Source organism: Nelumbo lutea, chromosome 5, assembly GCF_056320005.1.
Source record: "Nelumbo lutea isolate HS-2025 chromosome 5, American lotus-T2T, whole genome shotgun sequence".
Classification (NCBI taxonomy): domain Eukaryota; kingdom Viridiplantae; phylum Streptophyta; class Magnoliopsida; order Proteales; family Nelumbonaceae; genus Nelumbo; species Nelumbo lutea.
In genome coordinates this window covers 39,509,924-39,525,558 of record NC_142688.1, presented here as the reverse complement: position 1 = coordinate 39,525,558, position 15,635 = coordinate 39,509,924, and the positions used below count along the sequence as shown (strand labels likewise).

General features: G+C 38.8%; 1 protein-coding gene across 4 annotated transcripts in view; it reads right to left on the bottom strand.

Annotated features, from left to right (window-relative positions):
- Nucleotides 1-1,640: 1,640 nt before the first annotated feature.
- LOC148851858 (NAD kinase 2, chloroplastic-like) overlaps nt 1,641-15,635 on the bottom strand; it is a 34,446-nt gene continuing 20,451 nt past the window's right edge. For 3 of the 4 annotated variants that reach the window (XM_088947166.1, XM_088947167.1, XM_088947169.1), the window contains 2 exons: nt 5,188-5,289; nt 1,641-2,082 (listed from right to left, as the gene is read on the bottom strand). In XM_088947166.1, coding sequence (XP_088803292.1) covers nt 1,879-2,082; nt 5,188-5,289 — 306 coding nt within the window. In that variant the 3' untranslated portion in view covers nt 1,641-1,878. The remainder of the gene's footprint in view (nt 2,083-5,187; nt 5,290-15,635) is intronic. The other variant, XM_088947168.1, reaches the window with a different exon arrangement.

The window sequence follows — 15,635 nt, the reverse complement described above, 5'->3', positions numbered from 1 at the left end:
TTTTTTTTTATTATTATTATTACTATTTTTGGGTTGTTGTAAGATACACGAATTTATGTTCATCTGGTATCCTGTTACATCCCTGCTTTCTTGGCAGCTAGGGCAAAAGAAATTTTATTTCCTTGCATTTTTTTTTTTTTTTTATTGTGAAGAGACAAAAGCATAAAGATCAGCGTCTCAGCAGCAAGAGCTCGTCCAACACCCGCTAAAATGACTGTATTAATTAAAAGAAAGTTCATTAGTTGCCGACATCACATCCAACTCTATCGCTATTGAGCTTATCCTACACAACCAATCTAAAGCCGAGGGGTTGTCAGGTTAGCACCGGTGTTAAAATTCTTTGTCAAACTCTAATTTATTGCGTTAAATACAAGGAATGGCACGAAATTCATGTAATCAACGCAGTATAGTTGGGACAAAGCTTGATGGAGTTGAGTTGAAGAGTGGTGCTTTGGCCTAGGCACTTCGGTGGGTAGAAGTATGTTTTGATATAGTACCTGCCTAATGCCTGGTCTTTGATTGCTAGGCGGGCACCAGGCAACCATGTAATCATGCATATAAATTGTACCATTGGCCACACCACACAGTATCATATGGTATGCTTTACTATAATTCCTTATTTTGTTTTGTTTCCAAGGTTACAACTTACAAAATTAGAGAGGGGAGATTGGGAAGGTGGGAGCCAATAGATTCAACAAAACCAACCAAGCCTTTATTAATCATTTTCTTTCCTGTCTTGATTTCTTCTTCCACGAACATTTGACAGTAAACCAATAGAAAAACAGGGTCCGTGTATCTTTCTTTTTGTAGTTTGTTTTCCATTTATTAGTCACAAATGTAGAACATGCCTATTTACTTCTATTAACTTGTAGACACAATCTCCTGTCATAGCAAGTCCTTTCTTTTCCTTTCGTGCAATGAAGGAACCATTGACCTGATACTTTCTACGTTGGTGGGTTTTATTTTGGTATTACATATTACACAATTACAGGGGATGGATGGGGACAGCCAGACAGAGCAGAGTGCATGTGAGGCCCATTGACCTTACCACGGAGAGCCTGCAGCTGACACAGGTTTGATCCCATGCCTCCATATTTGGAGGGATGGTCGAATGGCCATCTCAGTAACTGGGTCATTGGCAAGGGTTGGCAGCTGAAGAGATTGAAAATGCTATTACCTTTTGTCATGCAATATTCTGTTTGAACCATTGAAATTAATAGAGATAAAATGCCATTAATTTATGATGATTTACTTTACTCTGATATGAAAATCAATTTAGATGTTTGCTGGATGCCATGTTAAACTAAGGAACTAACCTATTATTACAGTTTTTCTTCTTTCTTTGTGGGGCAATTTGACAACCATGTTTGGTGGTAGGAATGTAGGATTGGTCTCTGGCATTTTTTTCTCAAAATGAAATGAAATAAAGGTAAGGATAATGATGGAAACAACCAAAATGATCCCATTTTAAAACATATTGGAAGTTTCCTGCATCTGCTTCAACATATTACAATGCAAAGTACAAGCTCACATAACTGGCGTAATACAGTGCAAAGTTCAAACTCAAAATAGTTGGAACATATGGATGGTCTATAGATTACTCGAGTAAAACACCATACACACCGTGGATACATAAAAAAGGCATAAAATTGGAGCTTTATTACACTAAGGCAGTATCTGAATACATTTTACAGTATGAACTATGAAGAATTGGGTTAGGCTATCATTCTGTGTAAGCCAGTCAAGGAATGAATACCAATTTCTGTTTGTAACCTATGCATATCATTTGTGAGGTAAATTTATATTCTGTACAGAAATTTACAATTAACTGAGGGCAGTAGAGAGTAAGCTTTTTTTTTTTTTCAAGTCATGAAACCTCTAAAGGGCCTTCTGATCCTTCCTCTCATTCCAATTCAAACAGCGGATCAAGCTGTGGAACCAATCACCTGTTTGATCAGATTTGTTGATTGTAGGTAGAGGGTGCTTGCTCATATATATTTGGACAGAGTCTCCTCTTGAGAGCTGCTGCCTTCTCTTACCATCAAATGAAACCCATGCATTACTCCGTGCATCCTCTGGGATCTGTTGAATTCCAAAATGCAGAATAGTTAGAGAAAAAGACTTGGGAAATATTCCAAGACGACAAGAATGAATGCTACAAAAACCTTACACAACTTGAGCTATTAATTTTATATGCATATTTACATACATAGCTACATGAATGTATGTACGAGTATCCCCGTCATCAACTCTCAAATTTATCCTTTTCACTTAAAATCCTTACAATTTATCTTATTTCCCTTTGTACCCCATCCCTCTAGTGGATAGAATGTACAGTACATGCCCCATTATGTAGGTTTAGAAAGAGGATTGCACAGCCCATAGAAGGGTGTCGGGCAGAAATGGCCATTCAAAATGAAACACTAAAGAGGAATGCCCTAAAATAAAACCATCTATATAAACCCTTAATATAGCCAAGCCTTCTGCAATACAATTGGCTGACAATATAAGCAATCGTTAGAACAAAATGTTTAATATTGTCACAGTAGCTCAAGTCACTCAAGGAGCATGTCCCAACTGCCAAGTTGCTCCACTCCCCCAGTTACTTTACACAGAAGACAAAATTGAGGAGTGTGTCGGTACCATTTAGCATCACGTTATAAGCAAGCTGATGTATGGAAGCAAATCAATCACAAAAGGAAATATATATATATATATATATATATACACTTGGGTTTGTACCTGGATCCCTAACAGATTAAAAAAGGAATGCAGAAGAGATTTTCAGAGTTTCTTGCTGGTGACATTTAAAAATTGTCCAGGAGTTCAGGGCAAACAACTTAGGAATTTATGAATTCACTTAGAAGTTCCTGCTAAATAAGAAGATTTAGCTTTCTAACTTTCCTCCCTTGATATGTACAAGTTAATGGATAATGCCGATGCATGCAATAGGCAGTTTTAAGGTCCAAAAATATAGCAAATGTCCAAGTGAATGCTTATAAACTTCCATTAAAATCTTAATTTCTTTAAAAATTTAAATGGAATGAAATGGCAAAACAGGGTTCATGTAGCCAACCCCATATAGTTGGGATTGCACTTGGATGATGATGATGATGAATTTATATGGGCAACCCTGAATGCTCAGCCTAGCCCATGAACATCCCTGCTGTAAATCTTGAACCTTCCCCTGAGAATACCAGCTCTACAAGGCTAGCAGGAGATTGCAAATAAATTACATAGCCTTTTGTATATTTTGGCTGAATACTTTTTCTTTGGTAATTGATACTGAAGAAATTACAATTAAATAAAAAGGAGAGGAAAAACAATCATCTAGTTCACCAAGGAATGAATGGACAAAAATATGAAGTATTCAGGAATACAACCCATCAGCTGCAGATTTGTAGAAATCAGAATCCATCTGAACAAGATATTCACTTAGAAAACTACAAATCAAGCATTTCTAACATGGTATATAAGATACCAGGGGCCATATATTTCCTTTTGCAACAGTGTTGATGCTTTTGCACACCTCCAGTAGAAGGCAATTTGTCTATTAACGCATATGACTCTGTAGGAGGTTCTATTTGTGTCTAGGTAGTATCCTTGGAGATATTAAAGATTTTAGTCCTGTTTTTCCATTATGAAGGAAGCTTACTGGTGTATACTCAAAATCATGAACTCCAATCCAAAAAAAAAAAAAAATGAAAAGCAAATATTGCTCTCAAGAGGGAAAATGAAAAAAAAAAAAAAAGCTCCTCGTCATATGGTAGTCAACCCAACTGAAATCAATAAAACCTTGCCCTAACTATATGAAGTAGGTTACATGAATCCTGTTCTGACATATTGCTCTACTGTCATATCCCTTGTTAAACAATGGGCCCTCAAATGATGTGGTCTTTTTCTTTTTTTTTTTTTTCTGATAAACATCAAGGAATAATTATTGGGCCTGAATTAGCTTTCTTATTTTTTTGTCCAAGTGTCCCATCACTAATCAGGGGCAGACCAGTCTTTTCATGTATTATTAGCCACTTAATATAAATACTGTTTTAGAGCTGGCTGACAACAGACTTGCCACCCATTCACTCTCTTCTCTCCTCTCTGTTTCCTCTTTCTTTTTCTCTAAACACTGCTGCAGGTTTGCAAACACAACCCATTCCTTTTGGCATGCTCCTGGATCTTCTAACCCAGCAACTTGCAAATTGCAACAGGTCACTGCTTCTTACCAATGATGTACGTGGTCTTCTTTACATGTCACCAAACCATCTTGTTCTACTTCCCCTCATTCTTTCACCTATTAAGCCTGATCCTACATTCCTAAAAATATGCTAGTTTCTCATTCTATCTTTTCTAGTCTTTCTACTCATCCATCTCAATGTTCACAACATTTTTTTGGAAATGTTGTTTCTTGACTGTCCAACCCTCATACTCCATATGACAGTGCTGGACTTAAAGCCATTCTGCCATTTTATAATTTTTTTCTTTTAACCTTGGTGGTATTCTCCTATCACATAGTAGTCCAAATGCACTCCTCCACTTTGCCCTTTTTGTTTTTATTCTACGAGTAATGCTCTCCTCAATCTCTCACTTGCCATGAATTCTCAAACCAAGGTAATGAAAAAGGTCATATGGCAGAGGTATTCTTGGTCTTTAATCCTAATTGTACCCTGATTCCTACTATTATCATTAAATTTACACTGCATATATTCTGTTGTAGTCCTACTTCTCTTAAAATCTCCGGTTTACAAAGAATCTTTTCATAGATAAAATTTTGCATATAATCACCCTCTAGTTTCATACCATGCCATCATTAAACCACAAATATCATGAACACTAGGAACTTTCATGGATGTAGTATGCCTCCTTTTTTTTGGCCTAGGAAGGATTAGATTCCAGGTCAGTTGGAACTACATCCACTGATTCTAGTTTGCCTCCTTATCTTTGACATACTTGCTGGTACATCCACTGAGAAAGCAATAACAACTTTATGTTCTTATTTCCATTTTATAATAAAGCTCACAGTAACTAATAAAAAAATGGAGCATGAGTTATACAATAAAGTTTTGATTCATAGAATATTCTAATAGAACCATTCTAGCAATGACCACGACCCAAGTGACATGGATAACAGTCACTTTTTTCTCATTTCTTTTAATTAGTAATTTTTGCTTAGAGGTACATATGCCTTACCTTTAATTCAATCCGTGCAGAATCTGGAAGTATGACAGGCCTAAATGAGAGGGAGTGTGGACATATTGGTGTGAATAACATGCATGGAACATTTGGGTGAACCTGTGAGCCAGATTATCCATAATACGTGATTATAAAGGCAAGCTTATAAGCAGACAAGAAAAACAATGAAACTTTAAAAAGAACAAGGTCAATCACAAAAGAAAATTACATGATATAGATCCATCAATACGCGATTCAAGTTAATAGTTTTTTGACAAATGCTTGAAATAAGATAACTATATGGGGGTGGCTACACGAATCCTGTTTCACCATTCCATTCTATTTAACGCCATATCAATTGTTCAATTATTGGCAATTAAATCATTTCTTACTACTTATATCCATGTCCTTTCTGGTCTACCCCTAGCCCTTCGAGCCCCTTCAACATGCAACAAATCACTCCTTACAGGTGCTGTTGGCGGTCTTCAATGCACATGATCAAACCATCTTAGTCTACTTTCTCTCAGTTTATCACCTACTGGAGCTACTACTAGATTCCTGCGAATGATTTCGTTTCTGTTCCTATGCTTTCTAGTTTTTGTACTCATCCACCTCAGCATATGCATTTATGCCACATTCATTTTTTGGACATGTCATTTCTTGATTTCCCAATACTCTGCTCCATACAGCATAGCTAGCCTTACAACCATTTTATAGGATTTTCCTTTTAATCAAGTGAATTCAGCTATCACATAAAACTTTGGATGCACCCCTCTCTTTTGCTCATCCTGCTCTAATTCTACAGGCAACATCCTCCTCAATCTCTCCCTTGTTATGAATTACCAAACCAAAGTACCAAAAAATGTCGCATTGAGTTATCTCTTGGCCTTCAATCATAAGTGTACCCTGATTTGCACTTCTATTATTATTAATTTTTTTTATCACCAAGAAATTTAAGAATTTTATCAAGTGATGACGAATCTGGTTACTACAATGAGGAGTTTAGCCACCCCTAAGAAACGGTTCCAATCCCCAACAAAGTTACAAAGGTTACAATAGCGCCCAAAACAACTGTTTCCTATATACCCCTTGTTTTGCTAGAGCAGCATCCATTCCATTTGCAGTCCTTGCCCAGTTGAATGTAATGTTCAGCTCCTGTCTGATGCTCTTTATTTCCCTAAAATCATGCCTATATACCCATGGATGGCACAAGCTGTTTATTCATGGCCCAAGAAATAATCAGCGCTGACTCTCCTTCTACATCCAAGTGCTGAAAACTTGATTGTTTAGCGAGTCTTAAGCCTTACAGCAGCGCAATCAGTTCAGCCTTTAGTGGATCTCCAAACCCCTAAGGTCCTGAAAACATAGCCAACACTTTCCCTGTACAATCTCTAAATACTCCTCCAATACCTGCAAGTCCAGTGCTTTCCATGGAGCTCCCATAAAAAATTAGTTCTACTTTATTAGCTGCTGGGGGTAAGCACCCCATAACCACCGATACCACTTCAGTCCATGCCCTTAAGACATCATTCACTGAAAAGTCTTTAAAAATGTCAAGTGTCTTTAGCCAATGTGCAGCTCTGATTTTTATAACTTTCACAAATTCCCTCTTTCGATCTACTTTTCCCATTAAAGATCATCCCATTTCTTTCCTCCCAAATGGTCCACACTACTACAGTCTGAATTGCTTTCCACATAATTCTTCCTCTCTTTCTTGGTTGTCTCAGGAAACTTGGGCTGAAGAGGCTCACTACATCCTGCAGTGAGGTCTTCTATTATTATTAAATTTACATATCATATATTCTATTTTAGTCCAACTTACTTTAAAACCTCTTGTGTCAAGACATTTGTCCATAAGATTAATTTTGTATTTAATCCTTCATTTTTTTTATAGTTAAGTAAAACATTTGTGTTAAGAGACTTAAAGTAAAACATTTCTCTCCTTCCATATAGTCCAAGTAACTGCTGCCCTACATTTTGTTGGGTAGCTGCCCACTTCAGATCCTCTTCGAGGGAGGATAACCTCCAGAATAGGGGAAAGTGAGAGTGAAGACAGAAAGAGATCAAATCTTCTTATTACCTCCTTATTGTAAGTACACCTCTGTATTTTTATTCAATCTTGACTTCAATGTAACTGATTTACAACAGAATTATAACAAATTGCCAACTTGTTTGATTCAGTTAACTCCAGCTGTCTTTGCACTGGCTTCCTTATGCTGAGGTGGCCTTGACTGATTTACAATAGAATTGTAACAACTTGCCAACTCGTTTGATTTAGTTAACTCCAAGTCGATTCAGTTAATTCCATCTGTCTTTGCACTGGCTTCCTTATAATGAGGTGGCCTTCTTCTCCTTCTAGAATATACTTGTAGTTCCTGCCCCCTTGTGCCTCTGACACATTTCCACATAACCTTTCCACTCTTGCATGCAGGATAAATGGTATTTGTAATAAATAAACTGCTCATACTTGCTGGAGTACTCCACCTGCAACTCCTAAGATTACATCATTGCACCAAGAAATGGCCCCTCACCTTTACCACTAGACACCCAGCATAATACAAAACCAGTGTTTCCCCTCAATTCCATAATGGAATAGGTTCAATACTATTTAGATATAGAGTAATAAATTTTTCATTGGATAGAAAGTTTGGGAACAGGGGAGAGTTACAAGGTTATGTCTCTAGTATTCCCATTTTTTTAATAAAAATAGAAAAATTTTATTAAAAAAGAAAATGGAGTACAAGCAGCCAAAGTGCTAAGGCAACACCTTAACACCTTAGCAGAGCATGGTTTGTGGTGTAAAGCAATAATTAAGAAAGAATTTTTTTTGAAGATAAATAAAGAAGAAAATTTTATTAAAGGAAACGGCAGATAATACAACAGGTGGCAAGGAATCACCCAAAGGCCCCATAATCAAACCCAACCTCCCCGAAATCAATAAAGCTCAACTAAATCAAAACACAAACTCAAAAACCTCCCATTTGCAAAACCCAAAAGAAAAGGCATAGTCCCTTCAAAAGACTTATCTTCCATCTTTCCAAAGCCAATCAGGCAGACCACCCAAAAACCCCTTACCCTATGCAATCCTCACACCCTTCCTTCATCTATAGGAATTGCTAGTGTAGGGGTATTTCTGTCTTTATACTTATGTTGAGGTTGCTGATCTGTAGTATTATATTAGAACTAGTGTCCCTCACTTAAGTAAGGGCACATGTATCTTTTCCATTATGTTAGTAATATAAAACATGTCTGGCCGAATGGGAGAAGTATTTTTTTTCCCTTATTCGAGCCAGACTTTTCTTCTCTCCTTTTCTCCTCCTTTTCTCTCTCTCTCTCTCTTTCTTTCTTCTTTCTTCTTCTCTCTTCTTGGCTGTTATCAGATTAACAGAACTTAAAGGCAAGCCGAATTATAACATGGTATCAGAGATAAACTAAGCAACTCGGATCTGCCCAGATTTTTGTTTTCTGCGCACTCAATCTAGGGTTTTCTCTTGATTTCTCTGCCATCGATTAGAAATAAGGGAAAGGGCTAAAAAGGAGTGGTCACCCTCTTCCCTTGGAGGTTTCTATGCCTCCAGTTGTGCTGTTCATGGCCGGCTGCTATGGTTTCTAAAAAGCCCTCCCCTAATTGATGAAGAAAAGAGGGCTGATTCGTGTGGTGCAGTGGGTGTCTTGTGTGGACTGATTTTCTTCTTGTGTGGTTTGTTTTTCAGGTGATGAGGTAAGAGATTTCTATGCATATTTTTGTTATGAATCAAATAGGAAATATGTTTCAGATCGTATGATGGGATTTCAGACTGTAGTGTGCTAGGGTTTATGCTGTTTTTTGTGTGATTCGAAGGGGGAGTGGTTCTCATATAGTGGTGAGATTTCAGGTAGTCGTAGGGTAAGGGTTTGTGGTGTAAAGAGTGCAACCTTCAGCAATAACAAGTGCTGAAACCAGTGTGATCAGTGTGATCAAGTAGTGTGTAGTGTGCCGAATTCAGTAATAACATAATTCAGCAATGGGAGATAACACTGATAGCAAATCTAATGTGATGATACCTATTGACTACCTGAATGTTCAAATGACCTCCATCAAACTGAATGGAGAGAATTATATACCTTGGGCTAAATCTATAGAAGTTTTTCTGAAGGCAAAGAAGAATGTGAAACACATAAGGGAGGAGAAAATCAGCTGTATTGTGAATACTTTAATCTGCAACAGGGCAATTAGAGTCTTGAGGAGTACTATGCTAGTATGAGAAACATTCATAATGAGTTGAATGTTTATCACCCCCTCACTTCTGATGTCAAAATTCAGCAACAACAGAGAGAACAACTTGATGTGACTCAATTTTTGGTGGGGCTGAAATCTGAGTATGAACCGGTGCGGGCTCAAATACTAGGAGGGTCATCTCTCCCTTCCTTAGAAGAAGTGTTTGCTCGACTTCGGAGGACTTCCATTGGATCTACTGAGAACTCTAATGTCTCTGATAGATAACATTTGCAGTGTCAAGGGGTTGTGGTGTTAGAGGTGGAGCTCGAGGAGCTCAGTCTATCCGTGGTGGTAGCAGTGGTCCGGTATATGGCCGGAGTGGTGGTGGTGGACCTACATATAAACGTGGTGGTGGTCGTACTGGAGGTAGAGATTCAAGGGGAGCCCGTGGCAGAGGACGTGGCTCGGGTCTAAGGAGATGTACTCATTGTGGTATGGATGGACATACCATTAATTATTGCTATGACTTGCATGGTCCACCCTCAACTTGGGCCAATCATGCCCTGACTAGTGACAACAGTTTTAGACAGGAGAATTGTTCAATTGATCAAATGCCTCCTACATCCACAGATGTTCCCGGGAAGGAGATGGTGAGTGTTCCCCGTGATGAGTATGAGAGGTTTGTCCAATCCACATCTCAGCAGAATACGGCTACTTTCGCACACTCAGGTATGGCTTGTTTGGCATCCACACCCAATCCCTGAATTATCGACTCTAGAGCCTCTGATCACATGACTGGAACTCTAGGTGTGTTTTCTTCCCTCTCTCGTTGCTCAACATCACAATCTATTACTCTTGCTAATGGTTCCACATCCTCGATTTGTGGTGTTGGCAATGTTAACTTGATCCCCTTATTTTTATCCTCAGTTTTGTATGTCCCTAAATTTCCGTTTAACCTTATGTCTGTTAGTAAGTTGACCAAGTCACTCAATTGCAATGTTAACTTGAAGCTCTATTGTGACAATCAGGCTGCAAATCATATTTCTTCTAATCCAGTGTTTCATGAAAGAACCAAGCACATAGAGGTTGACTGTCACTTTGTGAGAGAGAATGTGCTGAATGGAGTGATAGACACTGCATATGTTAACACAGGGAACCAGTGGGCATACTTCTTTACAAAAGGGTTGAGTCGGGGAAGAGTGGACTACATATGTAACAAGTTGGGATTATATGATATATACTCACCAGCTTGAGGGGGAGTGTTAGTGTAGGGGTATTTCTGTCTTTATACTTATGTTAAGGTTGCTGATCTGTAATATTATATTAGAACTAGTGTCCCTCACTTAAGTAAGGGCACATGTGTCATTTCCATTATGTTAGTAATATAAAACATGTCTGGCCGAATGGGAGAAGTAATTTTTTTTCCCTTATTCGAACTAGACTTTTCTTCTCTCCTTTTCTCCTCCTCTCTCTTTCTTTCTTCTTTCTTCTTCTCTCTTCTTGGCTGTTCTCAGACTAACAGAACTTAAAGGCAGGCCGAATTATAATAGGAATCAAAACCTCTTTTCTCTTCTTATAGTTTTTCTTGTCTTCTTTACCCTTTTATTTATGCCAACCCTAAATAAGTCTCCCCTCAATCTAACAAATACCAAATACCTTTGAAACTGTCACAGTTCGGTTCTTATTTTGGTGCTTAAGTCTCTTAACTGCATTAGGGACTATCTAGAGATGTCAATGGGTGGGGTCTGGTTTGGGACAGGGTTGATGCAATATGTCAGCTATGTACCACAGGGGCATTTTGGTCAGTTTTCTTTCTTTTATGCTATGTAAGGTCACCCTAATATATAAATAGAATAGCTGGCGCTGCCAGCAAGCTTTTTTGTCTCTCTCACAATTTTCTCTCTTCTTCTTTCTTGGAAAATATGGTATTAGAGCAGGACTTTGCTCTCTGCATCTACTCCTCTCTGATCGTAGCATTTTTTTTCTTTCTTCCATGGACTGAGAATGGAAGAAAAAGACTCACCCCAGGTCTAGAACACTTCGTCCTCTCTCTCTCTCTCTCTCTCTCTCTCTCTCTCTCTCTCTCTTCACAGAACTTGACTGTTATCCAAGGACAACATCAGAAATAAGTGGATGGTCAATTGAAGCTTTCCCTAGAGGTTGGTGATTATTTTTCTCTGTTCTGTTATTATTTCTGGGTTGAAAACTTCAAAGAATCTGCTCAGGCTGAACAGAACCAAGAACTAGATTGCTTGTAGCCTCAGCTCTTGGCAGTAAGTCCAAGGATAGGCTGTGTTTTACATTGGCTGAATGGTGTAAGGGGGTGTTTGACCCTTTTGTGTGGATCTGTAGATCCAAAACTGTAAGGTTTTGAAACCTTTGTAGGTCACGAGTGACCTGGTTCGGTTGGCAGGGTACTGCAGTATTTTTTGTTGATGTTTTTGGGACTTGTATTGGCCTTTTGGAAAGGTCGGACAGATCTGTACATGTGTGTGACAGAAGCTTCTGTGTGTGAATGTGTTTGTTACATGCATAAAAATCTCTAAGGAGTGGGAGTGGTTGTCATTTGTGTGTGTGGACTGAAAGACAACAGGTCACTGTTCACTCTAGAGTTATTATATATGGCTACTGTAGATTATGCAACATCTGGAACCACATTTAACCAGGGTGGACTAAATGGTGGTCATGGTACTTAAAATTTCCCTATGACTATCACTCCCGTGGATGGTAGGAACTACTTGGCTTGGTCCAAAGAGATGCGGCTGTGTATTACAGCCAGGAGAAAGGCAGGGTATATCAATGGGGAGGTAAAAGAACTTAGATCAGTAGGGCTCTTAGACAATGAATTCATCTCAAGATTCCCCCCCCCGCCGTTTCTGATCTCAAGGAGGATATTATTAACTCCTTCCATGACCATTTGGAGCAATACAGTAAGGCTCTTAGACATGCAGATACTAGGTCTACTCCTTTGACTTCAGAATCCCCATGGATTATTGATTCCGGTGCCTCAACCATATGACTGGTAAGTCAACCCATTTCCATTCATATACCCTCCTCTCAGGCAGAGATAAAGTGAGGTTAGCAAGTGGATTATTCTCCTCCATTGCTAGCCGGGGATCTATATCTTTACCCTTTGGTTTTCCACTATCAAATGTCTTGCATGTTCCAAGATTACCTATTAATTTGTTGTCTGTTAGTAGTACTGCACATGCTTTGAATTGTTTAGTAATTGTTCTCCCACATTCTTGTGTTTTTCAGGATTTGGCTTCCAGGAAGACGATTGGTAGGGGGAACACGGTTGACGGACTCTATATGCGAGAGAACAAAGTTGGTCTTGTGGTTTCAGAGTCCTTGAGTCAATCAAGTAAGAGTCAAGTCATGTTGTGGCACCACCATTTGGACCATATGCCTTTTGAGTCTTTAATGCATTTATTTCTAGGATTGCTTAAGTCTGTGCCAGTTAGTGATTTTTAGTGTTAAGTGTGCCAATTGAGTAAGCATTGTAGAACTCCGTTTCCTTTACAAAATAAAAAATTATATCTTCCTTTTTATCTTGTATCCTAATGTGTGGGGCCCTATTAATATTCCAACTGAGAATGGCTATAAGTACTTCAGTTCATTTATTGATGATTTTTCTCGGTACACTTGGGTTTATCCTATGCACTCTCAAGAAGAAGTTCATAAACCGGTGAAAGACTTTTAATGCATGACCTATAGTCATTTTCAAACTGAGATCTGTGTTTTCCAATCAAACAATGTGAAAGAATATTTCCATGGTGATCTAACTAACTTTTTTGCTTCCTGTAGCTCTCTTCACTGGAGCACCTATGCCAAAACCCCTCAACAAAATGGGGTTGCAGAACAGAAAATTTTCCACCTCCTAGAAGTTGCTCGGGGATTACTCTTACAAATGCATGCCCCGAAAATATTTTGGATGTATGCTATTCTGACCTCAACCTATGTTATTAACTGTATGCCATCTCGATTATTGGAATATAGGACTCCACATGAGCTCCTTTTCCCTAAGGCCCCTCTGTTTCCCATACACGTGTGTCTTTGGTTGCAAGTGCTTTGTTCATGATCTCTCCCACCCGAGGTAAGCTTGATCCTAAAGCTATTGTCTATAATTTCCTTGGTTATCCCCTGTCTTAGAAGTGTTACCACTATTTTCATCCTATTTCCAAAAAATATTTTGTGTTTATGGATGTCTTGTTCTTAAAGAATGCTCCCCATTTCTATGTTTCTCCTTGGGAGGAGAGTAAGGCTGAGGAGAAACAAACACAAGCTCTATTACCTCCTCTTCCCGACCCTCCTCCATTATGTGTCTTCCGTAGACAGCGTTATAAAAGCCAAGGCCAACAAAGTTCAACAGTTATGGAGCAACCTGAAGCTGTGTGACCAATGCCATTGGATTCTCAGGGGTTAGATCCCTCACCCAGATACCCCTGAACCTATTGATATTGATACTTCAAATTATGATATGAATCTTCCCATTTCAAAGAGGAAAGGTGTTAGATCATGTGCCACACACCACCCTATGGCTCATTTTTTGTCCTATGAGAATATTTCACCCTCTTACCATGCTATCCTTCCAGCCATTGATAGTGTTCCCCTTCCTCTAAGAGTGTTGCAAAGGCTTTATCAATTCCTGAATGGACATATGCTATGAAGGACATTAATGCCTTTCATAAGAATGACACAGGGGAATTGGTAAATCTTCCTGAAGGAAAGGAACCTATGGGATGCAAATGGGTGTTTGTAGTAAAACACAAGGCAAATGTCATAGTTGAGAGATACAAGACTGACCTGGTTGCAAAAGGTTTTACGTGTACGAGGTTGATCATGCAGAAATCTTTGCTCCTGTAGCAAAGATGAACTCTATTCTGGTCCTTCTCTCTCTAGCAGCAAGTTTGGATTGGGAACTCCACCAATTAGACATTAAAAATGTCTTTTTTAATGGTGATTCAAAGGAGGAAGTGTACATGAACCAACCCCCCGGTTCTACACAAAAGGTAGTGAGAAGAAAGTTTGCAAATTGAAGAAGTCTCCGTATGGGTTGAAACAATCTCCTCGGGCCTAGTTTAGCATATTCCACCATGTAGTTCAACAGATGGGTTTTGGACGATTACAAACTAGTCACAAACTCTTTGTAAAGAAGGAACAAGGGAAAATAACGGCTTTAATAGTCTATGTGGATGATGTTGTTATTACTAGTGATTGGGTCTCAGAGATACAGAGGTTGAAGAAATTCTTAGTCACACAGTTTGAGGTAAAGGATTTGGGACCATTATGTTGCTTCCTTGGAATTGAGGTTGCTCGCTCTCAATAGGGTATCTTCATCTCCCAAAGGAAATAATGAAATATACTCTTGACCTTCTAAAGGATACAGGGAAACTAGGTGAAAAACCAAATGAATAGGAGTGGGTACGAGCCGAGCCGAGCCGAGCCAAACCGAATACTTGGCTATTCAAGCTCAACTTGCTGAAATAGTGTTAGGCTCGAGCTCGAGCTCGAGCCCAACTTGATTCAAAAGCTTGCAAGTTCAAGCGCGACTACAAGCCAGTCTTTTTTTTTTAAGTAAAAATTATACATATAAAAGTACTTTTTTATTTTACATACAAAATATAGGAATTATAAAAATTATTTACTATTATACATAAAAAATAAAAATATTATTAAATATATGATAAAAATTATATATATAATACTAGGCTCGATTAGGCTTGTAAGCCTCATGAGCCAAGCTTCACCGGGGTTGAGCTCGGCTCGATTAGCAAATGAGCCTATATATTAGGCTTGAGCTCAACTCGAAGCTCAGTTTAAACCGAACCAAGCCAAGCCAAGCTCGAATAGCTCATGAGAAGCTTGACTCGTAGCCAGCCCTACAAATGACACTCCTATTGATGTGAACCACAAACTAGGGGACTGCAGTGATGAGCCCATAAAGGTGCGAAACAGTACCAAAGGCTTGTTTGAAGACTCCTCTACTTATCTATGACTAGGCCTAACATTGCATATGTCATGGGAGTCCTTAGTCAATTCATGCATGCTCCTAAGGCTGCACACCTTGAGGTGACAGACAGAGGTCTTAGATACTTGAAAAGAACCCCTAGGACTGACCTCTTCTTTAAGAAGAATGGACATATGAAAGTTGAAGTATATACTGATGCTAATTGGGCAGGCTTGGTGGATGATAGGAAATCCACCAGTGGCTATTGTACCTTTGTAGGTGGAAATCTTGTTACTTGGAGAAATAAGAAACGGAGTG